Genomic DNA, 15,587 nt, shown 5'->3' on the forward strand with positions numbered 1-15,587 from the left:
CCTACAACTTTGCAATTGTTGTAGAGTTACACTTGACGAAAGATGGTGTCTTCCGAAAATCTCTGTCAATAAACCCTACACTGCCTGTAATTTTTTTTTTTCTCTACGTGAAAAAACGTTGGATTTCCAGAGAGAAACATCAACTTACAATCAGAGTCATCGTCACTGCTAAAAAGCTCGCTGTCCACGCTGTCCGAAGGAATTCCATGGCTGTAAAACCGTTTGGGGTCCATCGTCTCTGCTCTACGAAGAGAAGACACCGTCGTGCGCACTATTGCATGTGTGTAACATAGCTAGTTTTTGCTTCAAAAGACAAACTTCGTCGATAATCTTAAGGTTTTTAGTATTTACATAATCAGCAGGACATAGAGTTGAGTGGCAAATATTTTGTTTTGCACTACACTGTACAAAAAGTAATATACATTAGCCTAGACTTACCTGTGTGACTTGTCAAGTGTTAACGTGGTGGCAGTCCTGCTTTTTAGAGAGCAGTTTCGCCGCCTAAGTGCAGATGGCAGCACTGGACGGCTCGCCTCACGGATGTATGTTGCGGGAATGCAGTGACATGTGGAGCCAGCACTAAATGCATTTTGTATATGTTTTATTGTCGTTTATTGCTATGTTGCAAATATGCAACAAGGTGCAGTAAAGGTTTAGAGACATCAGAGACCAACCGTGCCTAAAAGTCCGAACCGCAAGAAAAGAAAAAAAAAATGGTGGTGTGCATAAGCTAAAAAAAGTGGTCACACCCAACTTCCGTCATTTTTTGAAAGTGTTGCCTTTGAAGCATGACGTAGGTTTGTATATCATGTCCAAGTGCCATTATTTTATTAGCATACGTCCTGAACGCATTTTCCGTTCTTGCATACCTGTTGACAAAAACAAAATTCAAATCACCCAAAAAACAGCGTCTATATTTGAAGAATATTATTATTTAAACATGTGAGCTCGATAAATATACTGAATTAAGGGGCATTTTAACTAAGACTCAACTATTTACTGCATACATTTATAGAAAAATAAAATATTTAAAAAGAAACCTAAGCCCAAGACAGCTATCCCCTGCATAATTGCCATTCAATGAGAAACTACACTCGTTCCGGCAATTTCATTTTATATCTCTTACCAAACAAATAACTTACCCATCCATATTCGCACGGCAGATTATCAGGAAGATTCAAACTCGTACCGCGCCAATAGTCCGGACTTACTTCATAAAAGCAACGAAGCCTGCACATGGGAAAGTCGAGCTTTATCTGGAAATAATATTTACAACGCATTAAGCTCCTTCTTTGTAAATAGAACTATAGTGGTCGCGTTAAAATGGCCTTTTTGAGCAAGTTCCCGTATTGTGCCAGAATCAAAATCGAGTAGAAGCAGTGAACGGGACATCGACTACATAAAATAGCTCTCGACTTTCTTACTTCTACGCGTCTTTGTGTGTAACAGTTCGTGGTCTTGCTATGTGTTTCCAACTAGCCCAACACTTTATTCTGGTCATAGTGTTCGTACTAAAGCTCCTCAATGCAAAAAATTAAGCATGAGAGGTTTCCTGTGGTTCATTATGGTCATAGTATTGGTACAGAAACTCCTAAATTCAACAATAATGTATGAGAGGTTTGTTGTCAACTTCTTGTTAAAACTTTGTACGTTACGTATTCGGGCATTAGCATACACATGTCACGAGTCGTGTGCCTTTCAGAAATCTATGCAAACATGTTTCATGCGTGTCTACTCACTGTTCGAACGCAAGCGACGAACACCGGCCGCCAGTGTTTGGCGTTCGAACTCTTTTGAGCAGCAAGTAGAGACTAAGGCAGCTAGGTTTCGTCTGCCTACTAATTATTCCAACCAGAGCTCAGTGATTTGGTGTACCCGCGCGCTCTGATCTCTTCCTCTGTCTCGGTTTCTATTCGTATGACTTTGGAAGGGATCTTGCAGAGACTCTACGCACAGCAGTGTTCGCCGTTGATGCACAAAATGCGTACAAATTGTTCATCAGTAAAGAATATTTCCGAAGCAATGCAGAATACATTGTTTTCCCACTGCCTTTCTCAGAAGGTTGCAAAAGAAGGGAGCATTGTTTTAGCTTGCGGTTATTACGATTGGTTTTTTGGTAAATGTATACATGACATACATCAGGATCTTACCAGCTTACCTCTTTTAGGGAAGCATTCTTTGAGTCGGGAGTGTTCAAGCATAACTTCTTGAATGTTTCATTGCATTTCGGCGTAATTGTAGTGATACCATGTTCTATTACTATTTCTTGCGAGCCGGCACCTGTAAATAAAACGCATGCTTAGTAATATTGTCACGTGCTAGTAGTTTAGTGAGGTTACATTTGAAAATGCTCCATCCCATACTGATATGAATAGATTTAACCTCTTAGGGGGCCGGGAGACAGCGAGCAGCTTTGTACCGCCTCATTTGTGTTTACACAAATGAGGCGGTACAAAGCTGACAATTTGTGTTTACTGTTCTTATAAGTACCTGGGTGTTCATCTCACCTCTAACCTATCATGGACTACTCACATAACTTCTGTTATTTCTGATACTAACCGTTCTCTCGGATACTTGCGCCGTAACCTTAAACTTGCTACACCCTCCGTAAAACGACTAGCGTGTACTACTCTTATAAGATCGAAATTAGAATACGCCTCATCTATATGGTCCCCATGGCAGTCCTACCTTGCAAATAATCTAGAATCCGTCCAAAACAGAGCCCTTCGTTTTATTTATAACAACTACTCACCATATAGCGAACTAGCTGCTTTTCTCGATGAGTTCCTTTTTAATTTCTCATACCGCACAGTTGATACCAATTGGAATATGTTTAAAACCAAAGTAAGCTCTTTAATTACCTCTTTTATCCCATGTAGGCCTATCATTTCTAACCACTTATCGCCCTGGTTCAACAGATCTGTTAAGCGTCTTTCTAATAAAAAGAAACGTCTTTTCCGGACTGCCAAGCTTACTGGACTTTCTGAACGATGGGAAGCTTATAGCGCAGCAGCTTGTTCCTATAAGACCGCTATCGCGGAGGCCAAGCGAACATTTTTTTCTGTAACCCTCCCCTCTATGCTAACTAACAGTCCTAAACAATTTTGGAATATGTATAGCGGGTCTAAAAATACAGTGCTTTCGCTGACATGTGATGATGGCGTGGTAGTTCATAGTCAAAGTTGTGCTTCCGTTTTTAATGAATATTTTGTCAAAGAATTCGCTAGTGATGTTGTTCCTGTTTACCCTGGTACTTTCCCGAGATATGTTTTTTTTCAAATGGATCCACTTGCTTTTGACTATGACGGAATTATAAAACTTATTGATGATTTAAAACCATCTTCCTCCTGTGGCGTTGACAATATCACACCGAAATTTCTTAAGAGAACTAAAAATTACATTTCCATTTTTCTTTGCAAAATATTTCAACAATCTGTTAACCTTGGCGTTTTACCAGACGACTGGAAAATTGGGAAGGTGATTCCGCTTCACAAATCAGGCAGTAAACATAACCCTTCCAATTATCGACCCATTTCCCTTATCAGTACTCCCTGCAAAATTTTAGAGCACGTAATTTACTCACATCTTGCTAACTTTCTTGATTCAAATTCTTTTTTTACTGCATCACAACACGGTTTTCGCAAATCACTGTCCTGCGAAACCCAGCTTATCACTTTCACTAATGACCTACTTTCCATCCTCGACCGTGGTTCCCAGGTTGATTGCGTCTTTCTAGATTTCTGTAAGGCTTCGATAAAGTCTCTCACAAACTTTTACTTTTCAAGCTCAGTCACTTGCATGTTGATCCTAATATTTTGTCTTGGATTGAATGTTTTCTTACTATTCGTTCTCAGTTTGTGTATACTAATGATGCTAACTCTTCTCTAAGTCCAGTCACTTCCGGTGTCCCCCAAGGGTCCGTTCTGGGGCCCTTATTGTTTCTTATTTACATTAACGACTTACCTACGTGTGTATCCTCTTCTATTAGCTTATTTGCCGACGACTGTGTGATATATCGTGAAGTTACTAATGAATCCGATTCACTCCTCCTCCAAAATGATTTGTGTGCTGTATCCCAATGGTGTGAATTGTGGCAGATGTCCCTTAACATTAACAAGTGCAAGTCTATGAGAGTTTCTCGTCGTCACACGGTTCTTCCACCTCTCTCAATTTGTAACACTCAACTTCAGTCTGTGACCTGTTACAAATACCTGGGTGTCCATATTACCTATAACATGCCATGGAAAACCCACATGGACCCCATTATTGCTAACGCTAACTCTATGCTCGGTTTTCTAAAAAGAAATTTTACACTGGCCCCCGTTTCTTTGAAATTACTGCTTTATAACTCCCTGGTCCGGTCAAGATTAGAATACGCTGCTGCAATCTGGGATCCCGGTCACTCGACACTTATAACTAACCTGGAAGCCATGCAAAATCGCGGAGTTCGTTTCATACTTTCTAACTATCATCGTACAGCAAGCGTTTCCTCCATGAAACTCAGTCTATCCCTACCCTCCCTCTCTTTACGTCGCAAAATATCGCGCTTGTGCCTCTTTTACAAGATCTATCATTCTAACACGTCATTGAAAGATAAACTATTCCTTGAGCCCCCATTCATTTCTCCGCGTTTTGATCATCCATTCAAAGTTGGTGTCCCTCATTGTAACACATCAGCCTTTTTGAACGCGTTTATTCCAAAAACATCTCTTGAGTGGAACCACCTTCCCGCTTCGTTTGTTAATATACCTTCAATTGATTTATTTAAAAAAACCTTATCTGCTCATCTTTTGTCGTGATTGTCCTTTTGTTTATTTTTTGACCAGAGTGCTGTGTTTCGAGCTGTTGATGTTTATTCTCGGCTGTGTTTGCTCTCTTTTTGTACCCTTTTTTTTCATTTTTTGGTTGCCCCACCCCCTCTGTAATGCCTTTTGGCCCTGAGGGTATTGTAATAAATAAATAAATAAATACCAGCGTATCAGGATTACGCTAATCAGCTAACTTTCATTCACTTTCCCTTCGCCGCCGAGTATCACGCCTTTCTCTCCTCCATCGAATTTTTTATCACAATAGCCACCTCAAAAATCACTGCTATCACCTCCCCATCGTATTTTCCCGCGTCTAGATCACCTATGTAAATTACGTCCAATTCGATCATCAACTGTTTCTCACCAGACTTCCACACTACCATTGGCCGTCGAGGATTGGAATTCACTACCTCATAACATCGTTTCTATTAATGATACTACTAAATTTGTTGAAGCCATTACCCTCTATTTATCTAACCTACCTAGCTAGCTTACAGTGTTATAATTGTGTTTACTGTTCTATTTTTTTTTTGTTCTATTGCCACCCCCTTGTACAATGCCCCACGGGCCATCAAGGAAAATAAATGATGATGATTCCCATGTCTCAAAATCTTCGCTTAAAAATAAGCTTTTCTTTAAAATTGCAAATAATATAAACAGCCCTTGCGGTCAATTTATTTGGCACTCTACTCTATGCAGGGGTAACGGTGGCCAATAATTGCGGTGTGTGCAACTTTATACAGTCTGTCTCAACGGGCGACTTGTCTCCCAGCTGTTGATGAGAAATTTAGCTAGTGCCGTACAACCGCTAGCCTGGGGTCTTTAACATGCACCACGCAGTAGTGATACACAACCGCACGCCGGTACGATGCTCATCCAGGTCGAAACGGGCAGGGCCCCTTGCAACAGTGGCCATGTGGCGCACCGCAGATTGGAGCACGTGGAGCAAAAGTTCGAACTGCTGAACCCAGGGATTCTAAGTTCAATCAAGTTCAATACTCACCCCTGCCTATTTTCATCTGGGTAAGCATCGCATCGCTGTGCGGGCGTATAGCACCACAGCTGATGTATGTTAAAGAGCCCAGTCTAGCATTCGTACCGCACGGACTCAGTTTCTCGTCCAATGTGGTTGGGGGTTGTGGCGCCATCTCTCGATAAGTGTAGCAAGCGGACCACGGAATCCTGACAAGTTTGTTGGTCTCATTTTTCACAAGAAGGGGTCTTCGGCTGAAATACCACAAGATAACAAGCACCACAATGCACATTCGGGGAACGTTCGAGTTTTCTATATGACACCGGCGATTTTCCGACTCGTATTATAGCACTAACACTCATTCTTGTCACCCGGCTCATATAAACAATATCGGACCGCCAGATAAAACAACGTCGGGAATTAACCCCGCATGCACGGCCTCTGAAGGGTCAGTTCTCAGCTAAGAGAAAGAAAAAGCTTTCTACTCACCCCTGAGGGTGATTTGCAGACAAATAATAAGCAACACAAAATTTGACACCATCATATTCTTTTGATGATTGAGATGGAAGATAACGTGTTTTGCGGCGTACACCTGAAACAAAAAAAAAATGAAAAAAAACACGCATATGAAGTTGGCATCCGCATACGATATTTAATGCCTCATTAGATAAACACACTGCAAGTGGTCCTTTTGTGCACGCCTCTTTGCATTGTCCTCTACCCCGCCAAGTTTTTGGGTAGTTTGGAGTGATTTCAGCAAGTTGCAGTCAAAACAATGGTAAAGTTGTTCGAAATAATAACTTGGAGCTTTGCCAGCTCTCAGTTAACACTATTTATCTGGCCGTATGTCAAACTTTAGCGCCGCGATTAGCAGCTAATGAGTGGACTGCGATCCCGTGCTCTCATGTGCCTGGACTCTTTTTTCCTCGTTTAAGACATGGAATAATATTTATTTCAAAACAATAACAAAAACATATATTAACTTATGTTGTTAGAGGTCAATAAAGAATGATCGGTGCTAGAATACAGTGATGCGGTAGCAGACGTTAAAATGTCGGTGTAAGAGAAACTGTTTTTATAAGACAGCTTGTCACTGCGAATATGGATTGACTCGCCCCATAGTGGATAGGACAACAACAAACTCCGCATATAAATGCTCCCAAGAAGATGGTGCGCTACCAAAGAAAGGCGGTTTCGCCACTCTGTAACCTATCGTGCGAGTCATGAACTCCCGAAACCTTGCTTCAGCGCCCCTTGCGGCTTATCTTTCAATCCCAAGTTTATATGAAGGAGCTTTTCCCTTTCCCTTCTTAAAGGCGCCTTTTGAGGCGAAAGCCTTATATGTCCCGTTACGAGAAAAGGCGTCGGCGTCGTGCCCGAAACATGGTCATAACAATACGCCATCAAGCACCGCCGCTCAAGGTCAAAATGGACGCTCCTCAGAAATAAAACATAAAGGAAAGCTCAGCAACGCAAAGGCTTTGTTATGGAAGCCGCGAAGCAGCGAGGGCGTGGCGCCTGCGCAGTACGGGAGCATGATGTACCCGCCGGGGTGCCGTGTGCAAAAGGAAGAAGTGGCGCGCTGCTTAAGAATGCACTCCCTGTAGGAATGCTTTCACATTACTACAGGTAAGCAGTCTTAAGTGTCTTCGGCGTGTTTTTGTTTCTTTTAGTTCCCTACCAAGGAATCCTAACAAATTTTCTGATAGGGGGCGCCAGTTCCTCCGAAAGTTGTGGAATGTAATTTCAGTAGAACCTAAAAGAACTTGTTAGGCTATACTCCGTTTCACCTTATGTTGTACCACAGAGAAGGCTAGAAGCGCGAGCTCATAGCGTTGGGAGACGCTCTTAACGCACGAGAGCTTGTGCAGCCGATATGTGCCCTAGAGCAAGAAGCTCGCGCTTGTAGCCTTTCCTGCGGTACATCATAAGGTGAAACAAAGTATAGTTGGTGTTGACTGTATTGAACCATGGTTAAAAGCGCTAAAAAGACGTACACAAGATAGAAGACGAACACGGGCGCTACTCACAACTGTATTGGGAATGGAAGATGGAAGTGCATATATACTGTATATATCTTATACACCTTTCGTCACCCAGGCTACACATGCGCGAGATGCAAGGGCATAAACCCGTTTACATATATTTATCGAAAAAAGGAATCTCAGCATTATACAATGCTATTGACGTGTCGCTGACGCACTGGGGTCCCCTCTTCTTGATGACTCTACGCTCTGCCTAGAGTCAGTTATCAAGAAGTCGAGTGCTCATCGCATGTAGGCCAGCTTCCACAACCAATTGACTAGACTATTGTCTGCGGGCTTTCCTCAAACGGTATTGACGAGTGTGGCAGAGGCCACCCTACAGAAAGTAAAAGGTCACACAACCAGAAAAGTGACGCAGTTGGCACTGAGCAATATGAGGCCGGAGGTTGTACCACATGTACACAAAATGGCGCACAACCTCAAGAAGGTTGCGAACAGGTACGGAGTACCTCTCGTGTTTTCACTGCCAAAGAAACTCGGCCAACTTTGCCCTCGAATTGCTAAAAAAAAGCAGGAACGAGCGAGGATGTGGCACGATGCACGCCAGTCCGTACATCGAATGCGTCACAGGGGTCTTGTATGAAATCCCCCTGACGTGTGAAAAATCTTACGTGGGACAAACGGGAAGATGCACGAATGACCGTTTAAGAGAGCACGCACAATATTTAAAGACAAATGACGGGGCACATTTGCCCGCGCACTGTAGGGCATGGAAATGCGAGCCACGCTCCGGCGATACCAAGATTCTTGGTATAAGCAGAATTCAAAGGGCACGCGAACTGCAAGAGGCATATTTTATCAAGAAGAGAGGACCCCAGTGCGTCAGAGACACGTCAATAGCATTGTATAATGCTGAGTTTCGTTTTTTCCGATAAATATATGTAAACGGGCTTATGCTCTTGTATCTCGCGTATGAGTAGCCTGGGTGAAGATAAGTGTATCCGATATATATATATACTGTACATATATATATATATACTGTACATATATATACTTCCATCTTCCTTTCCCAATACAGTTGTGAGTAGCGCCAGTGTTCTATCTTCTATCTTGTGTACGTTTTTTAGCACTTTTAACCATGGTTTAATAAAGTAGAACCTAAGTCCATTGAACATTAGGATTGACCTAGGTGACTAAATACTTGTTCCCGCCCAACAAACTTCACAGGTATCGACCCAAATCCGATGCTCCTTTATTTGCCAAATCATCATTCACTGTGCCGAGACATCAGGCGAAACAAAAAAGCTCCGATGCATCGGTAGCTCCCAAGTGTCTTTCTATAGCACAAGTTTCTAATGTATAGGAGCAAATAAGGTATGGCGCCGTACGTACTTAAACCGTATCTTGAGCAGTGGTGTTCCTCTCTGTCTGTCTGATGGTTTTTACGAATCGGTGTCTCTCGGCTAAGTAATAATCCTACAGGGCTGTTTGGCTGCACGAGTGCCATGAATTTCATGTGGGTGCGACATATGCGTATGTTCTACACTGGCCTGCCCACTAGGGTAGACGGGCTGCGCTGTTTCAGCATAATCGAGTAGGGGCTTAATTACAACTACACCCGCGTGTATCAATAAAAAAAAATTAAGACGCGCGGAAAGAGTGAGACTGAGAAAGGGAACGGAAAAAATAACGAGACAGCAGCATGCCAGATCTTACCAAGAAACTTTCGCTTTTGTCAACGGAAACTTCTGATGTTTGCTGATAGTGAACGGTGGTGAGCAGATTTATATTTCCATTCAATTCGGGGAACAAAATCTATCCCCACAAACCCCCTATCAACACCTTCCACAATACGGGGAGAGACCATAGTTTGATTCAGTTTGAAAAGCTTGGTCTAGTTACAAATGACCCCTGGACGGTAAGATCCTCAAAGTTCAACCGCTGAAAGCAGTGTGCTCTTGCACTGATTAGTGCCCCCTTTTTATAGCATGGAAGGTACTCGCCAAACGACTCTCAGTGTTGCAAGGGCATAAGCGAATAAAGCCCTTAACGTGAGGTGAACAGTTCACGATGCTCCGCGTCACGGTGCCGAGTGAGGGTTGATTCGGATGGCACGAGGTGGCGATGAATACTCTTGTGAAACCTGTTTTACAACGCTAACCGTTTTTATTCCTAGCGATGAGAACGGCAGATGTTTTAGTTCTGTGTATTCGTCAAAATTTTTCAAGTTGGCCCTTCAATCGTTTTTCTTTGATTTTAAACAAAATGTGAGTAGCTCCACAACTACCGTTGCGGTAACGGTTGCATTCTGTTCATGAGGACGTGGAAGTGAAATTCGACAACCACTATGTGGTATCATTTCCAAAGATGTGGAAATATTTAAAGGTATAAAAACGAAGCGATTTTTTGTTACCTTTTGAGTGACATTTGGTTTCAGGATTTTGGCACTAAGCGAATATTTTACCCCAGTATAATTGCACAAACATTTAAGAATGACCAAATATTCGTATTCTACGAAATTTCGTACAAGTAATTAAGAATTTCTAACCTATTTATAAATTTTATAATTTTTGACGTCACAAATAAGAAGAAGCGAGGAGGTGAGAAATGGAAACAGAAAAACGCCAAAAATAAAAAAAAATAAAAAACGCTCGCGCGTAAAAACATTTTTTTTTTGCGAGTCTATGATTACAGTTACATCGTTTTAGATAGAGAAAAAAAAGCGGCCTTTGGGGTGTTAGTTCCCTCTTAAACCCGTTCACACTCTTGCGACCAAGTAAGACTGAGAAAGACCAGACCGGTTTTTAAGCCTCTTGCGATCTCTTAAGACCAGCTCTGCTGCATCGCATCCGGTCCTAAGAAGTCTCAAAAGGCTTAAAAACCGGTCTTGTCTTTCTCGGTCTTACTCGGTTGCAAGTGTGTGAACGGCGCTTTACTGAACAAAATGTACATTCGCCAAGGACAGCAGGAGACTGGCCATACTTCCTGTTAGTTTGAAAACCTTGCTTTACTTACGAATGATTCCCGTAGATTTCAACCGCTGAACTGAGGGTGATCTTGCAGCGATTTCTGCCTCCTTTTTATAGCGCCGTACGCTCTCGTCATACTAGTCTCAAAGCTTCCAGAGCCATCATACAAGCGAAAAAAAAAACATTCAATACGTTGCGCCTCTTTCTTTCTTTCTTTTTTTTTTTTTGTTACGTCAATTACTCACGGCGTCGCGGCGTCGAGCTCTAATGGGTGGGTCCGATGAAACCTGTCGTGAAGTTTGTTTTACAACAATAGTTATGTTCAACCCTCGCAATACGTACTTTCGCTATTTACGCTTACTCGTCTCTTTCTCTTTTTTTTTTCGATCTGTTTACGAGATGAAAATTGCGTTTTTTCTTAGATTTCAAACGAAGTATCAATATATACTTAACTTTCGCGGCTACGGTGATATATCGCCGTTGCGGCGAAAGTTGAGTAATAACGAAAGTAACGTACTTGTACGTAATCCGTTACAAGTAGCGCAATTACTTCTAATTCCTTACAGTTATCAGTAATTTTTTATGAAAATAATTATATTTCAGAAAGTTATTGTAAAGTAAATTCGTTACTATTCTTTACGTGCACTATTCTTTGCAATCCGTTACATTTTTGTTTTCATTCGCGGAGGAAAAATGACAAAAAAACTAATCGTATATATATATATATAAACGAATATGTGCAGATGAATGAACCGTACTTAATCCAATGAATTAAAGAATCCAAGTTTTCAGGAACCCGCCGAAAGCCAAAAAATGGCTCCGCCATTTTTTGGCTTTCGGCGGGTTTCTGTAAACTTGGATTCTTTAATTCATTGGATTAAGTACGGTTCATTCATCTGCACATATTCGTTTATATCCCCCTCGGAGACCACGTACGATGACGTGAAGTGCCCGTGTTGTATATATATATATATATATATATATATATATATATATATATATATATATATATATATATATATATATATATATGTGTGTATATATATATATACATGACATCTTCAAGTTGTGGGGAGCCGGGGCATATATATATATATATACATATAGAAACTGGGAAGAAAAAAAAACCTTGGTGAAAACGGCAACAACGGACGATTTGTTCCTCGACGTTTTTTTGTAAGGGCAAGCTTTACCGGAATTACATTGTCACCTGCATTTACAAAACGCAAGGACTGGCGTTCTTTACATGCTCAAATCCTTTCTTCACGTCACCTAAAACCTCGTCTCAAAGCCTTTTTTCTTTTTTTTGCTTTTTTGCAAATTGTGATTTTTCAGCTTGCTCACTCACAACGAAGTGGGAAGCGTAGGGATACAAGCAACCGGACTCTCCGTGCAAACTATATTAGGCAAACTCCCTAGTTCAAAGTGTTTCCTTCCCACAAAGAACAAATACAAAAAATTGTAAAAAAAAGTCAATGTGCACGCGAGCTGGTGTAGCGGATCTGTGCGCTCTTTTTCTTTTCTTTTTTAACTCTTTCTTTGCTTCCTTCTGGTCGAGAGAGAGCAGATGACTTCTTTGTCTCAACTTCAGGGACCAAGATAATCTACACTGGGGAGAAAGGCGAACTTTGGTGGAGCCGTGGCTAGTACACAGCGTCTCAATGGGCCAACATGATCCAGCTGACGTTTTGGGTGTCGAGCGGAAGGTCTTGCGAACGCGTTGTATTCTAGCCCCTCAGTCGCGCGTCCAGGTGGCATCACCTATTTGGAAAACGGTTGATTGAAAAGGTGTTTTGTGCGGCGGACAACATCTCCACATAGAAACGGGGCAAGATGTCCGATGAGACGTTTCGAGGGTCAGATGTTGCTCAAGGTCACAAAAATGTTTGTTGCGGACAGTAATATTGAAAGTAGCGCCGTGAAAGTAAGGGTTACTTTTTGGAGTAAGGGGTCACTTACTTTTATGGAAATGAAATTGTAACTGTAATTAGTTACATTTAGGGTATGGCTAATTGGAAATGTAATCCTTTACTTTTTTTAGTAACGTGTACAAGTCTGCGTACAAATTTCTCATGAGAGCGCGACGCCGTGACGTACGTCGCCGCCAACGTTTCCACTTGTTCCTTCCCTTCTCTTCGCGTAATGACGCGAGAAGAAGGAAAAGAACAAGTGGGAAGGTTGTCTCTCGTGCATTTCGACGAGCTTCAATTCCAAGGCCGGAAAGAGGTTTAGCGTGCTTGTATATAATCTAAATAAACGTAAACCCTTTTCAGGAAACATGCAAGGTCTTTTTGTTTCTTTTTTTGTTCGGTTTTCTTTAACGTTTTATTAAAATGCGCTTGTTTTTTCTTTTTGTTTTTTCAATTAGTATTACATTACCAAATTTCCTCTTTGGCAGTTTTCAAATATCTGACCGCAGTCAAATACATGTTTACAAAACAAATCTTTAGGGAAAGAATTGAAAAAGGGCTAGCTTGTGTCTGTATGGCACGAATAATTAAAGCGCCCTCCAAAAAATATGTATATACATGCGCGCTTTGGGCGCCCCGCATACCCTACCCCAGTGGCAATGCCACAGTGGTTTCATCGTAGAAGTTGAAACGCGTAAAACTGAAGAAAGAAGTACACTGTTCACATGAGCCCTGACTATCCCTTTCCCTTCTTTATAAAAACGTACTTAATATGTTCTAAGTAAGCACTCAGACAAAACAAATACTATATTCGAGTATATACGAAAGAATATGCACGTCGTCAAAAATATTACTCATAGGTGGAACCAGAAGGGAAAGGGATTTTGCCCCGCAAGTCGTTTAACTTCGTCTCCTTTCAATGTGGCACGATAACGTCAGCAAAGAAGCTCACGAGAAAAACTTATGAAGTGAAACATACATTGACTAAATGAAGACTCGCTGAAAGATCTGACACAAGACAATTAAAAAGACAGTGCATTTTAATATTAAAATAAAATAAGTAAATTGCGCAATTATTTTGGTCAAGCCACTTTAGGGCAATTGTTCAGCATGATACCGATATTGACTGGATAATGATTTATTCAATAGTTAATATTCTACACTCTTAAAAAATGGCGTGGAGTGCTGGTACCGGAGATCCTTTTTTTAATAATTATTGAAGTTGATCTTCTTCTAGATTTATAGGATAAATAACTTTTTTTTGTGTGTGTTAGCTTGCGTAGTTGTCCCCAAACCATTATACAATACCGTAGGCGTGAATAGATGAGTGAATATTTAACCACCTTTGTAACAATTGCCTTAACTTTTCGGAATACCCATTGCTGTATATACGAAACATTTTCTTAGTGCGTGGAGTCAAACTAAGGTTTCTTCAAACAACACCGCAAGAAATATGTGTTTAACGTACTCAACATTTCATCCTTCGAAATAGATATCAAAATTTATCAAGGTAGCTTTCTTTTTGGTCTACACAGTTTAAATTTTGTTTTGCTAAAGTCTAGATGAAGCTCATTGTACTGTAATCACTGACGCAGATATTTTAGATTTGTTCGAGATAAAATATTAGAAACGACTAGAAAAAAAGGCGTTTGTACCGTCACAATTTCAAATGTTGTCTCATATTTGTGGCAACCTCCTATTATAATTTATGTATAAAATAAACGAAAATAGGTTCAAAGATAGAACCTTGTGCATCACCGTATATCATTGGTGCAAGTTATGATTTAAATCCGTGCAGTATGTATACTGGAAACGCCCAGGGACAAATAGGTGTGAATTATTTCTGAAGCGTTGCCTTCGAGTTCATACGAAGCTTTTAGTAACATTTCGTGGTTGATAGAGTCGAAATCTTTAAGATCTAGAATTTCAGTTCTGTGTGTTAAAGAAAATATAGTGCACCGTTCTATGAAATCAATCGAGGACTTCGAAAGTGTTTGGTGTAAAATAAGTTATTTTGGAACATGGCTAAAGGCCCGTTCACACTCTTGCGACCTCTTAAACCTAGGTTCCTTAAAACTTCTTAAACCAGAGAACACACTGGCGCCATCTATTGGGAAGCAGTGTAAACTCGGCGGTCCGGCATATTTTGTTTTATTTCTCGCGCATTATCCTTTCTTTCTTGGCTCGAAAAACTTTTGTCAATGTTATAAACGAGCCTTTCATGGTTATTACGCACATTTGACCTCGGAAATCCCGCAAAACCTTCGCTCTTGTGAAATGCAGTTCCAGGGTCACCGCATAGATGGCACCACAATACCAGTGTGTTCCCTCATTCTAAAAACATTTAAGAAGTTTTAAGAGATCCTCGTCTCTCTCAGTCGTACTCGGTCGTACTCGGTCGCAAGAGTGTGAACGGGCCTTTACACTTGGAACTGTATACAGAAAACCCGGCTTGACACCGGATGATTTCAAACATATCCTAGAATATTTGCTAGTTAACATTAACAACTGTAGTAGAACAGTTATCGGAGGAGATTTCAATGGGTAGCCGACGCAAGTTGGTCGGATGAGGACGTGGCTTGTTCATGAATTAAACCATTTGAAATGATCGTAGAAATTGCAGTTGGGCCGGTGTCTCCGTCAAACTGTTGGAGAACCCGCGCGCATTACTGAAATATCAAGCAGCTTGCTCGATCTCTTGTTCGTTAGCAAACATTTGAATCATTGTAGCGTTACTGTTCATAAAGGAATATCTGATCACAAATTTGTGTTTCTTAAGTGCAATATGAATGTTTGCCGAAAAAATTCAGCTCAAGTAAAGCAGTATTATCACAACGAAAGGGCGAATGACGAGTCTGTTATTGATTACCTGGAACAGCATCTAGACGGGTTTGAAGATCACACAAGTGTAAATGCAATGTGGTTGAATTTTAAAAGTATTA

The 15,587-nt window shown here is 41.0% G+C and overlaps 1 protein-coding gene across 1 annotated transcript; it reads right to left on the reverse strand.

Moving 5' to 3' along the window:
- Window positions 1–830: 830 nt before the first annotated feature.
- Window positions 831–6,367, reverse strand: LOC115310382. The gene is made up of 4 exons (XM_029968742.4): window positions 6,271–6,367; window positions 2,159–2,280; window positions 1,143–1,256; window positions 831–869 (listed from the first exon to the last, which is right to left on the reverse strand). The coding sequence occupies exons 1-4, from the start codon at window positions 6,323–6,325 to the stop codon at window positions 831–833; spliced, it is 330 nt and encodes a 109-aa protein (XP_029824602.2). The 5' UTR covers window positions 6,326–6,367.
- Between the last annotated feature and the right edge of the window lie 9,220 nt (window positions 6,368–15,587).

Source organism: Ixodes scapularis, unplaced genomic scaffold (assembly GCF_016920785.2).
Source record: "Ixodes scapularis isolate PalLabHiFi unplaced genomic scaffold, ASM1692078v2 PGA_scaffold8__174_contigs__length_109621045, whole genome shotgun sequence".
NCBI lineage: Eukaryota > Metazoa > Arthropoda > Arachnida > Ixodida > Ixodidae > Ixodes > Ixodes scapularis.